Here is a 20,260-nt window from a genome sequence, read left to right on the forward strand (position 1 = left end):
TCTTTATTTTTCAATTATAATTTTTTTAAATTTTTAAATTTAAAAATTTTTAAATTTAAATTTTTAATTTTTAATTTTTTACTTGCATTCTTATTTAAAATTTGTGTATTTATTACATTTTAGCTTTTCATTTTTAATTTTTAATTTTTAATTTTATTCTTCTTTATATTTTTTGTAAAATTGTTTTTCATCTTTTGATGTTTGATTCTTACGATCTCTAGATTTATTTTTAAAGTTTGAATTTTAACCACCTTATGTGTTCAAAACTAGAAACTTGAACGGCAGTTCGCTTAGTCAATTTCTAACATATGAATAGAAAATTGAAATGACCCAAGACACTAGGCACAGCGGGGGTCTCAGGGGCTGCCATTCGAATGCATGTCTCAGGAGATCACATTTCCAACACACAAGCAGGTGTTTGTTTTTAGTTTACTTTGCCAAACCATGTTGGCAGCTCTTGGCCGCGGACAACTCCGCTCTGACACACAACGTTGTGCTAGTAAATACCCCGGTTCCTAGCTGTGTAGGTACACAAGACGCCACCTTTACCGTAGATGAACCAGTTGGAGGGGAAATGCTACGATTAAGGCTCAGCACTACAACTGTGGTGACGAAGTATACAGACTCGTTTGTTGTCTAGGAAAAATCGAGACACAATTAAAACATCGAAACCATCAACCTACTACAAGTAGTAGACTGCGCGCTTTCACGGGCACCCTAGATGTAGTGTACACGGTACCGTCCAAGGGTGGGCGTGGTACTCCATAGCAGGTCACATTTATTTATTTGCATGACGTCGCACAACTCACCAAGTAAACAGACATACATATCCATCGTTTTCGACGCCTTTTGAACTCTATTTGAAGTCAACTCAACTGATTTGCTCAACTCAACTCAATTAATTAACTCAACTATTGTAGAATTAGTGTGCGACTACAACTGAAAGAACATGGTCATAGCTAGTCAGCTACAGCTAGCTAGAGCTAGTTACTAAGTAGACTACTATATCACTGTTAGGTATAGCTACTAGAGTCAATAGTGCTAAACAATGATTGTAGAGTTCTACCGTGTCACTCGATGATCTGTGAGCTGTCATTGTCGACTCGTCCGTTCATATCTGCAGTCAAGCTGCGTGACGAGGAGACACCAGCAACTTGGATTGTGGCAGATAGAAACACAATTGGTAGTTTCGTGCACGTGTCCGACGAAATGAAGAAATGTGACCTGCTATAGAGTACCACGCCCACCCTTGTACGGTACCGTGTACTACAAATCAGGGCCGGATCTAGGAATTTTTGAAAGAGGGGTTCACCGTTAGCAGTTATTTATAGCATTACTAATTTCTCTTTTCTAATGAAACTATATGAAATTATTGAACTAGGTCTATTGAAAAAAGGGGGTCGCAACCCCCTAAACCCCCTCTGGATCCGGCCCTGCATATAGTGTGCCCGTGAAAGCGCACGGTCTACTACTTGTAGTCTATAGTTATAGGTTGACGGTTTCGATGTTTTAATTATGTCTCGATTTTTCCTAGACAACAAACGAGTCTGTATACTTCGTCACCACAGTTGCCAACTCGGCGATCCGCTAGTGCGGAGCCTATCTATGTACCTAGATATTAGTAAGCATTTCCCCTCCTACCAGTTCATCTACGGAAAAGGTAGCGTGTTGTGTGCAATGCACGTACCTACACAGCTAGGGACCGCGGTATTCACTGGCACAACGTTGTATGTTAGAGCGGAGTTGTCCGCGGCCAGGAGCTGCCAACGTGGTTTGGCACGTGACGGAAAGTAAACTGCCATGGCCAAGAAGGATCACGGTTTTTTGCAAGGTCGGTTTTTTGCACGCATGATTTTTTGCAAGGTCGGTTTCTTGCAAGATCGGTTTTTTGCACGCACGATTTTTTGCAAGGTCGGTTTTTGCACGCACGATGTTTTACAAGGTCGGTTATTTGCAGTGACAAGCTACTGCCGTGATACTGTGGCTGTTTGTATTTACGTTGCTAGTCTAAGAAGAACTGCTCTATCTGTTGTAGGGTGCCAATACGGTCTCGCCCACGCATTACTCACGCCTCCTCCCCGCAATGTTTTCTTTCTGACGACACTCACGCAGTGATTGTTCAAAGGGAACGGTCTGAGACGTAAAAATGGCTCGCTAGATTTGATACTTTTATGGAGATGTAGTTTCTTGCTGAGTTTCATGGCTATTTACGAGCAATTTGTGTAAAACTCTGCAAGAACATTTCGTGTAACACGCACGTTTCCTGGCAACCATTTGCCACCCAAGTCTGATATCCAACACCTGGCTGCTCTGTAATTCAATCTAGCTAAGTCAGCCAACACCCTCCACACTGCACATGTTTCTAAATGTTTCCAGGGGCGGATCCAGGCAACATTGCGGGGGAGGAGGCGTGAGAAATGCGTGGGCGAGACCGCATTGGCACCCTACAACAGCTAGAGCAGTTCTTTTTAGACTAGCAACGTAAATACAAACAGCCACAGTATCACGGCAGTAGCTTGTCACTGCAAAAAACCGACCTTGCAAAACACCGTGCGTGCAAAAAACCGACCTTGCAAAAAATCATGCGTGTAAAAAACCGATCTTGCAAAAACCGTGCGTGCAAAAAACCGTGCGTGCAAAAAACCGTGCGTGCAAAAAACCGTGACCCTTCTCGGCCACGGCAGTAAACTGAAAACAAACATATGCTTGTGTGTTGGAAATGGAGACATGCATTCGAATGGAAGCCCCGCTGAGACTTCCGCTGTGTCTTCGGTCACTTCAATTGTCTATTCATGTTAGAAATTGAATAAGCGAACTGCGCGTTCAAGTTTCTAGTTTTAAGCACATAGGTTTCTGAAAATCAAAATTTAAGAAATAAATCTAAAGATCAAAAGAATCAAACATCAAGAGATAAAAACAATTTTACAAAAATAAGAAGAAAAATAAAAATTAAAAATTATAAAGAAAAATTTAAAATTTAAAATTTAATGAATACAAAAAAATTTAAATACGAATGTAAGTAAAATTTAAAAATTAAAAAATTGAAAACTTAAAAATTGGATAAAAATAAATAAAAAAAAAAAAAAAATAAAAACATAAAAATTGAAATTTAGAAAATTCAATAGCCAGACCATCTACTGACCTATTGTTCTTACCGATCATTCTGGATTCTCTTTGCACTGATCACGCCCATAACTAGTATTTGATACCACCATCCACCTACTCTGTAGTAGAGCCATGCAGATCCTACTCCTAGCTCTTCTTATCATGTATGAGCCGACGTCGACCTCAATGAGCCACACATTGCGCGCCATAGATATCATAAGCAGTCTGTCAGTATGTAGAGCGATTTCCATGTTGCACTAATTAGTTAATTTACTCGACGGTTTGACGTCATTTCAAACTCACATTATCGTGTTGACTGGTAAATTTCTTGATTGTAATTTCCCGTTAATGGTCAGGGCCGGTAATTACTATATATGTTTCTGCAGTGATCAGAAGTGTCTCTAGATTTGTAAAATTTTGGAGGCACAGTTTTGTTGTAGCAATTGTTCTGAAATCTGGCAATTACGTCTCTGATAACTAGCCTCGAGCAAGTCTCTCCCGCCTTCGTCATTCCCGAGAGCCAGTAACTGATATCATTGAACGATAGAATTTTGATGGTATATAATTTTTGAAATTTAATTTGGCTGTTATAGTAACGGGAATGATAACAGAAAGATGCCAAATTTTCCGCTGATCACGTCAATACGCATTTGCTATGTCGTTTGCTAATTATCTAATCAAAGTTAATCCAATAGACTCGGTCTTCCTAGTTAGGTGATCCAGGGCCATGCACTGGTGCCTAGAGTAGACATTCTACAAATGTAGTAAGTCTTCTTGGTGTCAGTTTGTGTGGCATATTATTAGACCACGACTCATCCAATGGTGACGCCCTGTCCTGTTGAACCGAGTATGCTGAGTCAACACGTCTTGTGAAACCTGTACTACACTTTTGGTGCAGGAAGTTCAACATAGAGTCTGTTCGTCATGCATATATAGATAGACCTTCAAGTCGAAAACAGTTTATTTCCTGTATTCACCGTGATGCGTGTGATTATGTTGTGGATGTCCGCCTACATGGCAGTGTCGTTGGTCAGCTTAGCGGAGATGTCTGTTGCACTGGCTGGATCGTCGACGCACCACAGTGTTGCAGAAAATCTTGTACGAATGGCTACAAGTTTGACAAGCTTCGCCACTAGCGAAATCGACTCCAGAAGAGCTTCTGAGCATACACAGATGGCACCAGACTTCGGCCAACACGCAAGAACAATGCGATTAAGCGAATACAGCCCGTATTCGAGCAACCCCTACGACCTCGGGCCCATCAATCAATGCAGCTATCCTCAACTGCATGCGTGCAATTTCGAGAGCGGTTATACTGTTACTGAGTACGCAGCTCGAGTTTTTCGACCAGCCAACAGTATACTCAATGAGATGAGTGAAAAGATTTCTTCAGTTCTGTCGTCCGGATGCACCAAGACTTGGATGAACTTCATGTGCAAAGCCTTGGTTGGGCCACGATGCATTTCAAACACAGCAGTTCGTTACCAGACCAACAACTATGACGTAAGCATTCAAATCCAGTAGTTGATATCATGCAGTTGTCAATACGAGGGATGTCGCACTAATTAATTAATATGCTCGACCATTTGACGTCATCATTTCAAAATCATATTATCGTGTTGACTGGTAAATTTTTTGGTTGCATATAATTTCTCGTTGATAGTCAGAGGCGTACATAGGTTTCTGCAGTAATGGAGGAGTATCTAAATTGATATTTACTACAAATGCATGCATATAAGGGTTTTTGAGTTGGACGATAATGTTCAAATGGAAGCCAATTGAGGCGCGAGATATAAATTTGATAAGCCAATGCATGCATGACTGTCATTGGTGTGCGAAACATATGATAATTGATTGATCAACCGACTAAGTTACAGAATGACAGACATTAAGTGTTTTGCCACAAACATATCCCCGACTGGAAGCCCTGTGAACTAATGCAATATGCAAGATATATATATATATATATATATATATATATATATATATATATAATCAGACTCGAGTGCAGCTTATCCAGAACCTACAACTACAAGAGACAGTTGTATTCTAGAGCTGAGACAAATTCTTGAATATTCAAATATATTGGCCTTCGCAATATGTCATTCAATATTTGAACCTTTATTGTATTTTGCGCATGCGTAGAAGAATTAAGCCTCGTCAAATTTGAAACAATCAAGTTTAGACGTCGTTGCTAGCTGATTTCTTAGTATATTGGGATTTTATCTATAATTATAGTGCAACTCTACGTATTGTCCAGATTAAAAGTTGAAACGGCTCTAATCAACGTTCTAATTCTGCATATATATATATATATATATATATATATATATATATATATATGGGCGGATATGTGTTATCTGTGTTATTTTAAAAAATTTAAAAAATGAATATATATATATATATATATATATATATAGTAGTGGCGGATTCCGGAAATAATGTCACAACGAATATCCGATGTTTATTTCATACATTCGTCTCAACCCTAGTCATAACTGATTGTCTTATGTCTTCGTGTTTAGTAGAGTCCATCTAGAGCATGGGAAAACACAGTCTGTTTTAGAGATGCTTAATTAATTAATTAAACCATTACATGCATGCTACGTCTATTTAGACAGTAGTAATCTATAAAACTAATAATAATTAATAAATGATATTAATATTATTAGCAATATTATTATATATGTAGAAATTTTGGGAACGTCAAACCAACCAGCTTTCCGCCTATCCCAACCTGACTGGCATGCGCGTTCGACGATACCTCGACCCGATCCAATGTCGTTTGTATGTGATAGATATGATAAGCGACTGTTCAACCAACTCACTTACAGAATGACATCATTATTGGCATTTTCTGGGTGTTTTGCCGTAGATAAAAATTGTCATCCCTATTAATCTATTTTATTGCTATAATCAATTATTTCTTATCATTAGTATCATTGTATTGGTTGGTAAGTCGCCACTAACATTATTAAATAATGAAAGAGATTGTATTGAATTTTCAATGCAACTAATGTTTCTTCGACGGCAATATTTTCAAAAAACATTTGTTATCTACTCATTAGATTTGTCGCCAAGTATTTTCATCATGTCCAGTAAACTCAACCACTAGCAGCACTTTCTGTCAAGCTATCGCGACAAAAATTACTATATACCCTGCAGGAATATTTTCTCTAACCAGCTGCCGATTTTTGAACATCGACGGGTGCGTGAATACTCTCCCGTCACCGGACTGGCTTGCTGCCCTATTAGAACACCAAACACAGTCAAGTTCTTTTGACGACAGAGCAAGAGCACTATCCCTCTCGGGCAGTTGCAAGATCAATTACATCAAACTATCTTGCACTCATCCTACATGCGGATCTAATGGACGTCTACAAGGTTACCGAAGCTCAACTCAATGCAACGGCGTCGCAAACTGGTGATGCATTTGTACACAAATGTGAATGATGAGTTCGTATAGTAATCGACGTGTTACTCTAGCATCAGAGACAACGCATCGCGAAAGCTTTTTTCTGATGCCAATCTATGTCACTCTTTGGCAACTCTAAAGAAGTCGAGCACCTGCTCTGGAAAAAATGAATCGTGCACGTCGGGAGTTTCTAATACTAAAATGTCATACTCATCGGTTTCTCCTAAAGTCGTTCAATCATCCACGCCAGCGATTGCAACAGAAGATCAACGAAGAAAGCCTGGATCATCCAGGTCGGGAGCTTCTATCACTACCTACTACGTTGGAATCTGTATAGCATGGTCTGTGTTGGTACTCGTTGAAAACTGGTCGTCGTCGCACTGAGTAAGACAGACAGACTCAACGGTAAGCTACTCTCAGATACGTTCATAAACACCATTTACATTTTATAACTGACCATTTGCTCTGTGTATAGTGTGGCTACGGCTGGCAATCAAGCTCACTCGCTGCTTAGAATGTAAACATACTACATGTAGACTTAATTATTGCGTAATCTTTTGCTGTATTCTACTTCTGCCAGTTTCTCTGACACATGTCCGTTGCGTTGCGTGTATTGCAAATTAATTGTTAGTATTATTGTTCAAACCTTGACTTTACTAAGCTTTTAATAAGTGCCACAGATCTTCTTCAACGCCTGTATACAACACCTATTCATGCATGCATACAGAGAGTTTTGCTTGGGTACTTTGGTGCTATTGATGCAGTAGAAAACTTCTAATAAACTATCTAATGGGAGAAGACCTACTTAGTAAGGGGTATTCTTGCTAAACCTCGTGTTGTGGAACGAATTGAATCCCTTCCTCTCTTGTACTTTTGGTCGAAGTTTGCCAAACCATGTTGGCAGCTGTTGACCGCGGACAGCTCCGCTCTGACACACAACGTTGTGCTAGTGAATACCTCGGTCCCTAGCTGTGTAGGTACACAAGACGCTACCTTTACCGTAGATGAACCGGTTGGAGGGGAAATGCTACGAATATAGACTAAGGACTACAACTGTGGTGACGAAGTATACAGACTCGTTTGTTGTCTAGGAAAAATCGAGACACAATTAAAGCATCGAAACCATCAACCTACTACAAGTAGTAGACTGCGCGCTTTCACGGGCACGCTAGATGTAGTGTACACGCAGGGCCGGATCCAGACGGGGTTCACGGGGTTGCAACCCCTCTTTTCCAATGGGGGTGGTTCAATAATTTTATTAGAAAAGAGAAAATTAGTAATGCTATAAATATCTGCTACCAGGTGAACCCCCTCTTTCAAAAATTCCTGGATCCGGCCCTGACACGGTACCGTACAAGGGTGGGCGTGGTACTCCATAGCAGGTCACATTTCTTCATTTGCATGACGTCGCACAACTCACCAAGTGAACAGACATACACATCCACCGTTTTCGACGCCTTCTGAACTCTATTTGGAGTCAACTGAACTAAACTCTATTTGAAGTCAACTCAAATGATTTGCTCAACTCAACTCAATTAATTAACTCAACTAATAATGTAGAATAGTGTGCGGCTACAACTGAAAGAACATGGTCATAGCTAGTCAGCTACAGCTAGCTAGAGCTAGTTACTAAGTAGACGACTATGTCAATGTTAGGTATAGCTACTTGAGTCAATAGTGCTAAACAATGATTGTAGAGTTCTATCGTGTCACTCGATGATCTGTGGGCTGTCATTGTCGACGCGTCCGTTCATATCTGCAGTCAAGCTGCGTGACGAGAAGACACCAGCAACTTGGATTGTGGAAGATAGAAACACAATTGGTAGTTTCGTGCACGTGTCCGACAAAATGAGGAAATTTGACCTGCTATAGAGTATCACGCCCACCCTTGTAAGGTACCGTGTACTACAAATCGGGGCCGGATCCAGGAATTTTTGAAAGAGGGGTTCACCGTTAGCAGGTATTTATAGCATTACTAATTTCTCTTTTCTAATAAAACTATATAAAATTATTGAACTAGGCCTATTGGAAAAGAGGGGGTTGCAATCCCCTAAACCCCTCTGGATCCGGCTCTGCATGTAGTGTGCCCGTGAAAGCGTGCGGTCTACTACTTGTAGTCTATAGCTATAGGTTGACGGTTTGGATGTTTTAATTGTGTCTCGATTTTCCCTAGACAACGAACGAGTCTGTATACTTCGTCACCACAGTTGCCAACTCGGCGATCCGCTAGTGCGGAGCCTATCTATGTACCTAGATATTCGTAGCATTTCCCCTCCAACCGGTTCATCTACTGTAAAGGTAGCGTGTTGTGTGCAATGCACGTACCTACACAGCTAGGGACCGCGGTATTCACTAGCACAACGTTGTGTGTTAGAGCGGAGTTGTCAAGAGCTGCCAACGTGGTTTGGTATGTGACGGAAAGTAAACTGAAAACAAACACCTGTTTGTGTGTTGGAAATGGAGACATGCGTTCGAATGGAAGCCCCGCTGAGATCCCCGCTGTGTCTAATGTCTTCGGTCGTTTCAATTGTCTATTCATGTTAGAAATTGAATAAGCGAACTGCGCGTTCAAGTTTCTAGTTTTAAGCACATAGGTTCTTGAAAATCAAAATTTAAAAAATAAATCTAAACATCACAAGAATCAAACATCCAAAGAGGAAAAACAATTTTACAAAAAATAAAAAGGAGAATAAAGAATAAAAATTATAAATTAAAATTTAAAATTTAAAATTTAATAAATACAAAAATTTACATACGAATGCAAGTAAAATTAAAAATTAAAAATTGAAAAATTAAATAAAAATAAATAAAAATTGAAAATTCAAAAACAAAAACATAAAAATTGAAATTTAGAAAATTTAATAGCCGGACCATCCATTGACCTATTGTTCTTACCGATCATTCTGGATGCTCTTTTGCGCTGACCACGCCCATAACTAGTATTTGATACCACCACCCACCTACTCTGTAGTAGAGCCATGCAGATCCTACTCCTAGCTCTTCTTATCATGGACGAGCCGACGTCGACCTCAATGAGCCACACATGGCGCCCATAGATATTCTAAGCAGTCTGTCAGTATGTAGAGCGATTTCCATGTTGCACTAATTAGTTAATTTGCTCGACGGTTTGACGTCATTTCAAACTCATATTATCGTGTTGACTGGTAAATTTCTTGATTGTAATTTCCCGTTAATGGTCAGGGACGGTAATTACTATATATGTTTCTGCAGTGATCAGAAGTGTCTATAGATTTGTAAAATTATTTATCACAAATGCATGGATATGAAGGCTGAATTCATCTATTTTTGAAAATATTGGAACGTGACAGACTTCACACCTTGTCATATATAATATAAATGCAAGTATGGGAGATCTAGTCAGATTCTGTGCAGTTCACCTCACACCCCTCCCCAGCCAGAAATAATATATTGAACACGCCTACTACAAGGGCCAGTAGTACGTGCATGTATCTAGGGTTGAGACAGATGTTCTAATATTTGAATATTTTGGCATTCAAAAAAAAGAACAAAGGAGAGTGCTACCCGGTCGCTTGAGGATTATCTCTTAATTTTATCCCCCCCCTATTCCTAGTGGTCACGCTAAGCCCCTGGCTGAAGCCATTGTTACCAAGACAGCAATATTGTTTCTATGGCAACAAAATTTTAAGTTTCCGTGGTAGTTTTTGTAGTAGTTTATTGCAATATGATGAGTTTCAATGAACATTGCTAACAAATTTTGTCAATAAAATCCTATATTTTAAAATTTTAAATAGCAACATATAGTTTTTAAGTTTCGAAGGTACAGTTTTGTTGTAGCAGTTGTTCTGAAATCTGGCAATTACGTCTCTGATAACTAGACTCGAGCCAGTCTCTCCCCGCCTTCGTCAACTGATATCATTGAACGATAGAATTTTGATAGTTTATAATTTTGAAATTTAATTTGGCTGTTATAGTAATGGGAATGATAACAGAAAGATGCAAAAGTTTCCGCTGATCACGTCAATACGCATTTGCTATGTCGTTTGTTAATCAAAGCTAGTCTAATAGACTCGGTCTTCTTAGTTAGGTGCTCCAGGCCCATGCACTGGTGCCTATAGTAGACATTCTACAAATATAGTAATCTAACTAAGTCTTCCTGGTGTCAGTTTGTGTGGCATATCATTAGACCACGACTCATCCAATGGTGACGCCCTGTGTTGAACCGAGTATGCTTAGTCAACACGTCTTGTGAAACCTATACTACACTTTTGATGCAAGAAGTTCAACATAGAGTCATGCATATCTAGATAGATAGACCTTCAAGTCGAAAACAGTTTAGTTCAGTCACCGCCTACTGCAGTGTTCTCCCCAAAATATCTCAAAGGCGTGGCCGTGTAGGCGTGGCTAAATGGAAACGTACTTGTGGGTGTGGTTGCTTCAAACGTGGGCGTGGTCATCTGAGTGGGGTTTCCTGGCTTTGCGATGCAGTGCTATAGCAACATAGGGTGCTTGTGTTTGGTCTAAAATTTTAGCTGTACAACAATTCTATGCGTTGACAGAGTACAACACAATACAAGCACGATACAAGCAAGCTATCATTAGTCCCGCTTTTCATCCGGGCTACTGTTAATCTGCATGTCGAAAACCTGCGCCTCCCAATTACTCCAAGCCAATACAAATCACAAAATCGATTGTAATAGCTTTCATTAGTAACGTAGCACTAGTAGACAAGTTCACTAAGCAGTCGGTGACAATTTTCCATGCTGATATCGACGCTAGAGACGTGCGCAGCGTATCGGCATGCTCGCCGAGATCTACAAGATTTTCGAAACCGCGAACGTGTCCACACTAACCTGAGCAATGCTGTCGCTAACTTTGGCTTTGGGCCGATGCCGTTCAAGCACGTTTTGGCGTGTGTAATCAGAGCATTGTCTTACATCCTGCGTAGGGTAACGCCTCCCAGATCGGCTTCCGTAGGTGCCAAAAACGCCACTAGAAGAACGAAAAATTGGGCTATCACTTCAACAACACAATTTGACGCATTGATGTACTTTGTCTTGCAACTTCGTATTCTCTCAACGCATCAATATCGACTGCACGGCACAAACGGCTGCCGAGGGCGTGACTCACATAAGGATTGGAATGTGGGCGAATACGCCATAAAATGACGTGGGATCGGATTCGAAACAACGTCATAAGTATATTTTGAACATAGCGGTCTCTATGACGTTGCTTTTGGACTTTCCACAACAACAACAGATGTTCTATTCGTCTAGACGAGAACCCAAACCACTGGTCTCCCATTTCTTGCCTAACACCTAGATAGTAAGGCGTGACAGGCATAAATCAAGGCGTGGCGGGCATAAGTCAAGGCGTGGTGGCGTTAGCCAAGGGCCTAGGGATGGCGGGATTGGGTGTGTCCTTGTAAAATCTAGCCAAGGCGTGGCGGGCCGCCACGTCTTGAGATGCCTGGGGAGAACACTACTGGATTGGGTGGATCGTCGACGTACCACGGTGTTGCAGAAAATCTTGTACGAATGGCTACAAGTTTGACAAGCTTCGCCACTAGCGAAATCGACTCCAGAAGAGCTTCTGAGCATACACAGATGGCATCAGACCTCGGCCAACACGCAAGAACAATGCGATTTAGCGAATACAGCCCGTATTCGAGCAACCCCTACGATCTCAGGCCCATCAATCAATGCAGCTACCCTCAACTGCATGCGTGCAATTTCGAGAGCGGTTATACTGTTCCCGAGTACGTAGCTCGAGCTCTTCAACAATACAACAGTTTACTCAACGAGATGCATGAAACGATTTCTTCAGTTATGTCGTCCGGATGCACCAAGACTTGGATGAACTTCATGTGCAAAGCCACCATTGGCCCACAATGCATTTCAAACACAACAGTTCGTTACCAGACCAACAACTATGACGTAAGCAATGAAATCCAGTAGTCGATATCATGCAGTTGTCAGTACGAGGGATGTCGCACTAATTAATATGCTCGACCGTTTGACGTCATCATTTCAAAATCATATTATCGTGTTGACTGGTAATGGCATCTTTCCATGATGTATTTGGCGACAGGCAAATTGACAGCGAACGAACGTGATAACTGGTTATGTAACGTATGTCAATGCTAGTCTCGACGCTAGGCCATCTTCGCCTTACGTGGTGGAGTAACGCGCGCAATAATTATTATGCGTAGGGTTCACATGACCGGAAACGAAGTTGCCACCGTAACTTGGTAACTAGGGACACCCGACAAACTAGTTTGTCACGTGACGGAATTCTCATGTTATGATTGGTTGTTGAAACATTAAGTATGCAATTAAATTAGCTTAATAATTATTGCTTGGCAGTGCCTGTAAAGTCAGTTAGTAATGTCGTTTGTATGTGAGACATATGATAATCGACTGTTCAACCAACACACTTACAGAATGACATCACTGTTGGCATTTTTCTGGGTGTTTTGCCGTAGATAAAATTGTTATCCCTATTAATCTATTTTATTGCTATAATCAATTATTTCTTATCATTAGTATATCATTGTATTGTTTGGTAAGTCGCCACTAACATTATTAAAGAGATTGTATTGAAGTTTCAATGCAACTAATATTTCTTTCGTTGACGGGAATATTTTCAAAAAAACATTTGTTATCTACTCATTAGATTTGTCGCCAAGTATTTTCATCATGTCCATTACGCTCAACCACTAGCAGCACTTTATGTCAAATTGTCACGCGAGCAATGAGATACCCTGCAGGAACATTTTCTCTAACCAGCTGCCGAGTTTTGAACATCGACGGGTGCGCGAATACTTTCCCGTCACCGGACTGGCTTGCTGCCCTATTAGAACGTCAAACACAGTCAAGTTCTCTTGACGACGGAGCAAGAGCACTATCCCTCTCGGGCAGTTGCAAGATCAATTACATCAAACTATCTTGCACTCATCCTACATGCGGATCTAATGGACGTCTACAAGGTTACCTAAGCTCAACTCAATGCCACAACGTCGCAAACTGGTGAGACCAAATATTTTTAATGCTCGGATATCTAGACCGCATGCCTCATACAATGGTCAGTAGCTACACAAATGATGCTGATACCAAAAGGAACAGCCGCTTGATATATATATATATATATATATATATATATATATATATATATACACACACACACACACACACACACACACACACACACACACACACACACACACGTCTATTATAGACTCATATACTCTGCACGTATGCATATTATGTTTTTACAGCAAGCGTATTACATTTGCGCATGAGCACATCGCATTTATTTCTATTTCGATCTAATTAAAAAACTGCGGATCTATACATCAAGTAATTTAATTAACTGGTCTGGCCTAAAGCGTATTTTTGTGCACATTTACTGTGACTGATGAGTGCGCATTAGTAATTGACTTGTTGCTTTAGCATCAGTGACAGCGAAACTCGAAAGCTTTTTTCTACTGTCAATCTATGTGACGATTTGGGGACGCTAAAGCATTCGAGCGTTTGTGCTGGAGAAACCGAATCGTGCACGTCGGGAGCTGCTAGCACTACTTACTACGTTGGGATTTCTATTGCATGGTCGATGTTGGCTCTCATCAAGAACTGCTTGTAAGTCCAACAAAGAGATATTCAACAGTGAGTTATTCACAGACATCTATCTAACTCATATTGCATTGCGACTTACATTAATTTCTTTGATTTTTTGCTGTTAGAGTGTGGCTGAGTGCGGCTGGCTATAAAAAAAACTCTTTTTTACTGCGTATTGGAAACACGAGGAATGCGTGTAGACTCAACTAGTGTTAATCTCTTGCTGCCTTCTGTTGTTTGTCTAGCCAATGTTTGTTACAAGTAGTCAGCGTTGTAATTGCTTCAATTATTACGAATAGATGTTAGCAGGGAAAACTTCTTGCCAATTTGGCTTTGCTGGTAATGATCTTAGCTACTTAAAAGTTTTAGAATATAATTTGGGACTTAAGCAATGTAACTGCAGATATACCGTTATTAACTACTATAACGCTACTCAAAAGACCGGGTCTCGAAGTGTCCGATCAAAAGCCTTAAAGGCTGATCCACGTGTCCCGGATACCTATGGTATATCAAGCTATATATTTTATATTTTGTTTTTTAAATTTTTATTTTTTATTTTTAGACACATACACGTGTGTGAAACATCAACATATACTAAGTGAGCAAGTCCCAAAGAGAGTCACTAGAAGAATGCAGTTGCATAGTATACAACCGCGCTCTAAACGAGCATTAAATAAATAACCAGAGTTTCACAGATAATTGTTCAATGAGGTTCTGGAAGGCTTGAGAAAGGGATGTTGTGTTACAGGTGATAGTCTCCAACGCGATGATCTCTACAGTCTTCAAGCTTGAAGGTGTCCAATAACCTAGGGTCTCCAAAGCCAGAGGGAAGAACTCTCCGCCAGCAGCAGCAATGATATCGTCATGGTAGGCATCTTTTCCATTTCACTCGCCAATGCGGTGGCACCAGCACCGGTTGCAGCGGCAACGATGTAGCTGGGTTGGAGGGAATTTCTAACAGTCAAGTCAAAGAAAGCAGGTTTTCCATTGGTAAATCAGGATGCTAAATGTCACCTGGTCGATGAAGATCTCGGCCACCTATTTTCTGTTCCTTCTTTACTCCACTATTGTCGGTGTGAAGGGCGTGCCAGACAATAAGACATTGATGCCAGCTGGCGGTCTCAGCGGTTCACTCTTAGCCTCGCAAGCCAGGCTCTTCCGCGCAGTCGCTGAGCTAAACGCACGTGAATCACACGAGGAGGAGGAGCTTTTGCCGGAATTGCTCCAGCTTTCGAGAACGTCATAGTGACGTAAGACCCCGGATCCTTTTTCATTGGATAAGGCTAATTCGATTAGCTAATCATGTAGGTATGAAAGTTGATCGACATGGCTTCACGCACTTGCTTGTTTTGCGCGAAGTACATAGTTGACATCGCTTCTAGTACGTATCTAGACAGCTCAGCGGTCAGTGGGTGATCCGGCCATTTCATTTTCTACATTTCAATTTTTATGTTATTATTTTTCAATTATCAATTTTTAATTGTTTAATTTTTAAAATTTTGATTTTAAATTTTTACTTGCATTCTTATTTAAAATTTTGTGTTTACTAAATTTTAAATTTTAATTTAAAATTTTTAATTTTTTATTTTTTATTCTCCTTTTTATTTTTTGTGAAATTGTTTTTTATCTTTTGATGTTTGATTCTTACGATCTCTAGATTTATTTTTTAAAGTTTGAATTTTAACCACGCTATGTGTTCAAAACTAGAAACTTGAACGTCAGTTCGCTTAGTCAATTTCTAACATATGAACAGAAAATTGAAATGACCGAAGACACTAGACACAGCGGGGCTCTCAGGGGCTGCCATTCGAATGCGTGTCTCAGGAGATCACATTTCCAACACACAAGCAGGTGTTTGCTTTTAGTTTACTTTGCCAAACCATGTTGGCAGCACTTGGCCGCGGACAACTCCGCTCTGACACACAACGTTGTGCTAGTGAATACCCCGGTCCCTAGCTGTGTAGGTACACAAGACGATACCTTTACCGTAGATGAACTGGTTGGAGGGAAAATGCTACTAATATTTAAATAGGCTCAGCACTACAACTGTGGTGACGAAGTATACAGACTCGTTCGTTGTCTAGGAAAAATTGAGAGATAATTAAAACATTGAAACCATCATCCTACAACAAGTAGTAGACTGCGCGCTTTCACGGGCACTCTAGATGTAGTGTACACGGTACCGTACAAGTGTGGGCGTGGTACTCCATAGCAGGTCACATTTCTTCATTTGCATGACGTCGCACAACTCACCAAGTAAACAGACATACATGTCCATCGTTTTCGACGTCTTCTGAACTCTATTTGAATTCAACTCAACTGAACTCTATTTAAAGTCTATTTGCTCAACTCAACTCAATTAGTTAGCTCAACTAACGTAGAAGAGTGTGCGGCTACAACTGAAAGAACATGGTCATAGCTAGTCAGCTACAGCTAGCTAGAGCTAGTTACTATCTAAACTACTATGTCAATGCTAGGTATAGCTACTAGAGTCAATAGTGCTAGACAATGATTGTAGAGTTCTACTGTGTCACTCGATGATCTGTGGGCTGTCATTGTCGACGCGTCCGTTCGTATCTGCAGTCAAGCAGTGTGACGAGGAGACACCAGCAACTTGGGTTGTGGCAGATAGAAACACAATTGGTAGTTCCGTGTCCGACGAAATGAAGAAATTGACCTGCTATAGAGTACCACGCCCACCCTTGTACGGTACCGTGTACTACCTAGAGTGTGTCCGTGAAAGCGCGCAGTCTACTACTTGTAGTTTAGAGCTATAGGTTAACGGTTTCAATGTTTTATTTGTGTTTCGATTTTTTCTAGAACACAAACGAGTGTGTATACTTCGTCACCGCAGTTGCCAACTCGGCGAGCCTATCTAGCTAGGTACCTAGATATTCGTAGCATTTCCCCTCCAACCGGTTCATCTACGGCAAAGGTAGAGTGTTGTGTGCAATGCACGTACCTACACAGCTAGGGACCGCGGTATTCACTGGCACAACGTTGTGTGTCAGAGCGAAGTTGTCCGCTGCCAAGAGCTGCCAACGTGGTTTGGCACGTGACGGAAAGTAAACTACAAACAAACACCTGCTTGTGCGTTCGAATGGAAGCCCCGCTGAGACTCTCGCTGTGTCTAGTGTCTTCGGTCATTTCAATTTTCTATTCATGTTGGAAATTGAATAAGCGAACTGCAAGTTCAAGTTTCTAGTTCTAAGCACATAGGTGCTTAAAAATCAAATTGAAAACAAATCTAAAGATCACAAGAATCAAACATCAAAAGATGAAAACAATTTTACCAAAAAATTAAAATAAAAATAAAAAATAAAAATAAAATTTTTAATAAATACAAAAAATTTAAAAACGAATGCAAGTAAAAAATTAAAAATGTAAAATAAAAAATATAAAAATAAAATTAAAAAATTAAATAAAAGTAAAAAAATTGAAAATTAAAAATAAAAACATAAAATTAAAATTTAGAAAATTTAATAGCCGGACCATCCACTGACCTATTGTTCTTACCGATCATTCTGGATTCTCTTTTGCGCTGACCACGCCCATAACTAGTATTTGATACCACCACCCACCTACTCTGTAGTAGAGCCATGCAGATCCTGATTCGCCTACTCCTAGTTCTTCTTATCATGTATGAGCCGACGTCGACATCAATGAGCCACACATGGCGCGCCATAGATATCATATGCAGTCTGTCAGTATGTAGAGCGATTTCCATGTTGCACTAATTAGTTAATTTGCTCGACGGTTTGACGTCATTTCAAACTCATATTATCGTGTTGACTGGTAAATTTCTTGATTGTAATTTCCCGTTGATGGTCAGAGCGGTAATTACTATATATGTTTCTGCAGTGATCAGAAGTGTCTCTAAGAGTTGTAAAATTATTTATCACAAATGCATGGATATGAAAGCTGAATTCATCTATTTTTGAAAAAATTTAAACGTGACAGACTTCAGTCCTTGTCATATATAATATAAATGCAAGTATGGGAGATCAAGTCAGAGTCTGTGCAGCTCACCCCCACACCCCTCCCCAGCCAGAAAAAATATATTGAACACGCCTACTACAAGGGCCAGTAGCACGTGCATGTCTATAGGGTTGAGACAGATGCTCGAATATTCGAATATTTTGGCATTCAAAAAAGAACAAAGGAGAGTGCTACCCGGTCGCTTGAGTATTACCTCCTTAATTTTAGCCCCATCCTATTCCTAGAGGTCACGCTAAGCCCCTGGCTGAAGCCATTGTTGTCAAGACAACAATATTGTTTCTATGACAACAAAATTTTAAGTTTTCGTGGTAGTTTTGTAGCAGTTTCTTGCAATATGATGAGTTTTAATAAACATTGCTAACAAATTTTGTCAATAAAATCCTATATTTAAAAATTTTAAATAACAACATATAGTTTTTAAGTTTCGGAGGCACAGTTTTGTTGTAGCAATTGTTCTGAAATCTGGCAATTAAAGGGTAACTGACATGAAAAAATCGAAAATTGTTTTATTACATTTTTTGTTTGTTCTTAATGTTCTTATGCCCCAAATTAAAAGTTTAATTTTTGAAGCTACATTCGTGAAGATATCGAGGCGTAATCGTACCCGCCATGACGTCAAAAGAGGAACGGAAGTGGCTAGAGCGCATACTGGCAATAGAAAATGTATTTTTTCGGTTTCTGACACAGTAAACAAAGCGAGAAATTAGTCTTTGCAATGATCGGCGAGTGGTTCGTGCTGACGGAGAAGATCCTTGATCAACAGTGACTGCAGTCGATGACAATGGGTTCGTACACACTTGGCTTCCTGCAGCAGGCGTTGTTGTTGCAGGCACGGATTCATCTTGCCCTTTCCTTCTTTTATTCTGCAGACGTCTAGGGTTTGTCTTGTTCGTGTAATTTTGGTAACACAAACGATGGTAGTAGCCTCTTGGATAATCCTCGCGTGTAACCCCTTGCTTGCGCGGAAACAGGTATGTGTCATCTTGCCTCACTTCCGCAGTGTCGTGCAAAGTCGCCCAACTGCGCTGTTGAAACGCAGTCAATTCACCACCCTCTTTCTGACACTGACACGGGCAGCTTCTCCAATCTAGGCAACGAACATTCGCAGCGGGAACTACAGCTTCAAAGACAAGACTTTCGTCGTCACTTCTTTCGAACTCCATCGCTTGAATTAGTTAATTAATTAATCGATAAAAGCCAATTCAATAGATATTATACACAAACCCTGTTCTTCTGAGATCCAACTAGACTTCACCAACAAGCAACTGCAACAATTAAATGCTAGTATGAGTCTAGTGCTACAGATGCGTTCCTTTATACAATGTCTGTCAATTGCACGTCTGGTTCATTTCATCCATTTTGCGTAGCCATTATCTACTTTACTTATTAATTAATTAATAGTCATAGTCATGATCCGGTTGAGTCATCATTATCCGGTCAAATCCTAGTCATCATTCGGTTGAGTCATCATCATCCGCGTCAAATTGCGTGCAGTCATCATCCGGTTTACGTTGCAGTAGGCGGTTGAGTTCAAGGTAGAAACGATTACGTCATCATTTTTCCGGTTCTAGTAGTAATTGCAATCATCATTCGGTGAGTTATTGTTACTGTTTGCTTTCATGGTAGTTTTAGCATCCGATGAACGCTTTCTAACTTGTTGCATGCTTGCACATCCGGGTTTTCATATCTACAAACAACAAAGCCGTAAAACGAACCTAGACAAACAGGGCACAAAGCAGAACGTAAAAGAATGTGATATGCTACTTTCAAAAGCTTAAAAAACTGATGTACAGGAGTCTACAGGGGATTTAGTGGCTCTGTTGAATACCTGAAATAATAGCTCGGGTACCAGACCCCATCATGGCGTCAAGCTAACCTTTTGAACTCGCTGTTGTAAACCGACCATTTTTGTGAGTGCCAACAAGTCGAAACGGTCTTAGCACCACATTATCTACTATTTTATGAAGTAAACCTTTCTCGTACGAGAGTGGGAGCGGAGGTGGAGAGTGAGAGCGGAGGTGCAGACCACGACTCATCCAATGGTGACGCTCTGTTTTTCCTGTTAAAACGATTATGCCGAGTCAACACATTTTGCGAAACCTATACTACACTCTCGATGCAGGAAGTTCAACATAGAGTCTGTTCG

The 20,260-nt window shown here is 40.3% G+C and overlaps 1 protein-coding gene and 1 long non-coding RNA gene across 2 annotated transcripts; both read left to right on the forward strand.

Annotated features, from left to right (window-relative positions):
• The first annotated feature begins 6,209 nt into the window (after positions 1–6,209).
• LOC134197614 (uncharacterized) lies at positions 6,210–7,165 on the forward strand. The gene is made up of 3 exons (XR_009972686.1): positions 6,210–6,529; positions 6,592–6,925; positions 6,996–7,165. It is a non-coding gene; the product is annotated as an uncharacterized LOC134197614 (long non-coding RNA).
• A 6,015-nt stretch (positions 7,166–13,180) lies between these two features.
• On the forward strand, positions 13,181–14,256 carry LOC134197645 (uncharacterized). Its single transcript, XM_062666991.1, has 2 exons — positions 13,181–13,527; positions 13,951–14,256. The coding sequence occupies exons 1-2, from the start codon at positions 13,253–13,255 to the stop codon at positions 14,138–14,140; spliced, it is 465 nt and encodes a 154-aa protein (XP_062522975.1). The 5' UTR covers positions 13,181–13,252; the 3' UTR covers positions 14,141–14,256.
• Positions 14,257–20,260: the final 6,004 nt, after the last annotated feature.

Source organism: Corticium candelabrum, chromosome 22 (genome assembly GCF_963422355.1).
Source record: "Corticium candelabrum chromosome 22, ooCorCand1.1, whole genome shotgun sequence".
NCBI lineage: Eukaryota > Metazoa > Porifera > Homoscleromorpha > Homosclerophorida > Plakinidae > Corticium > Corticium candelabrum.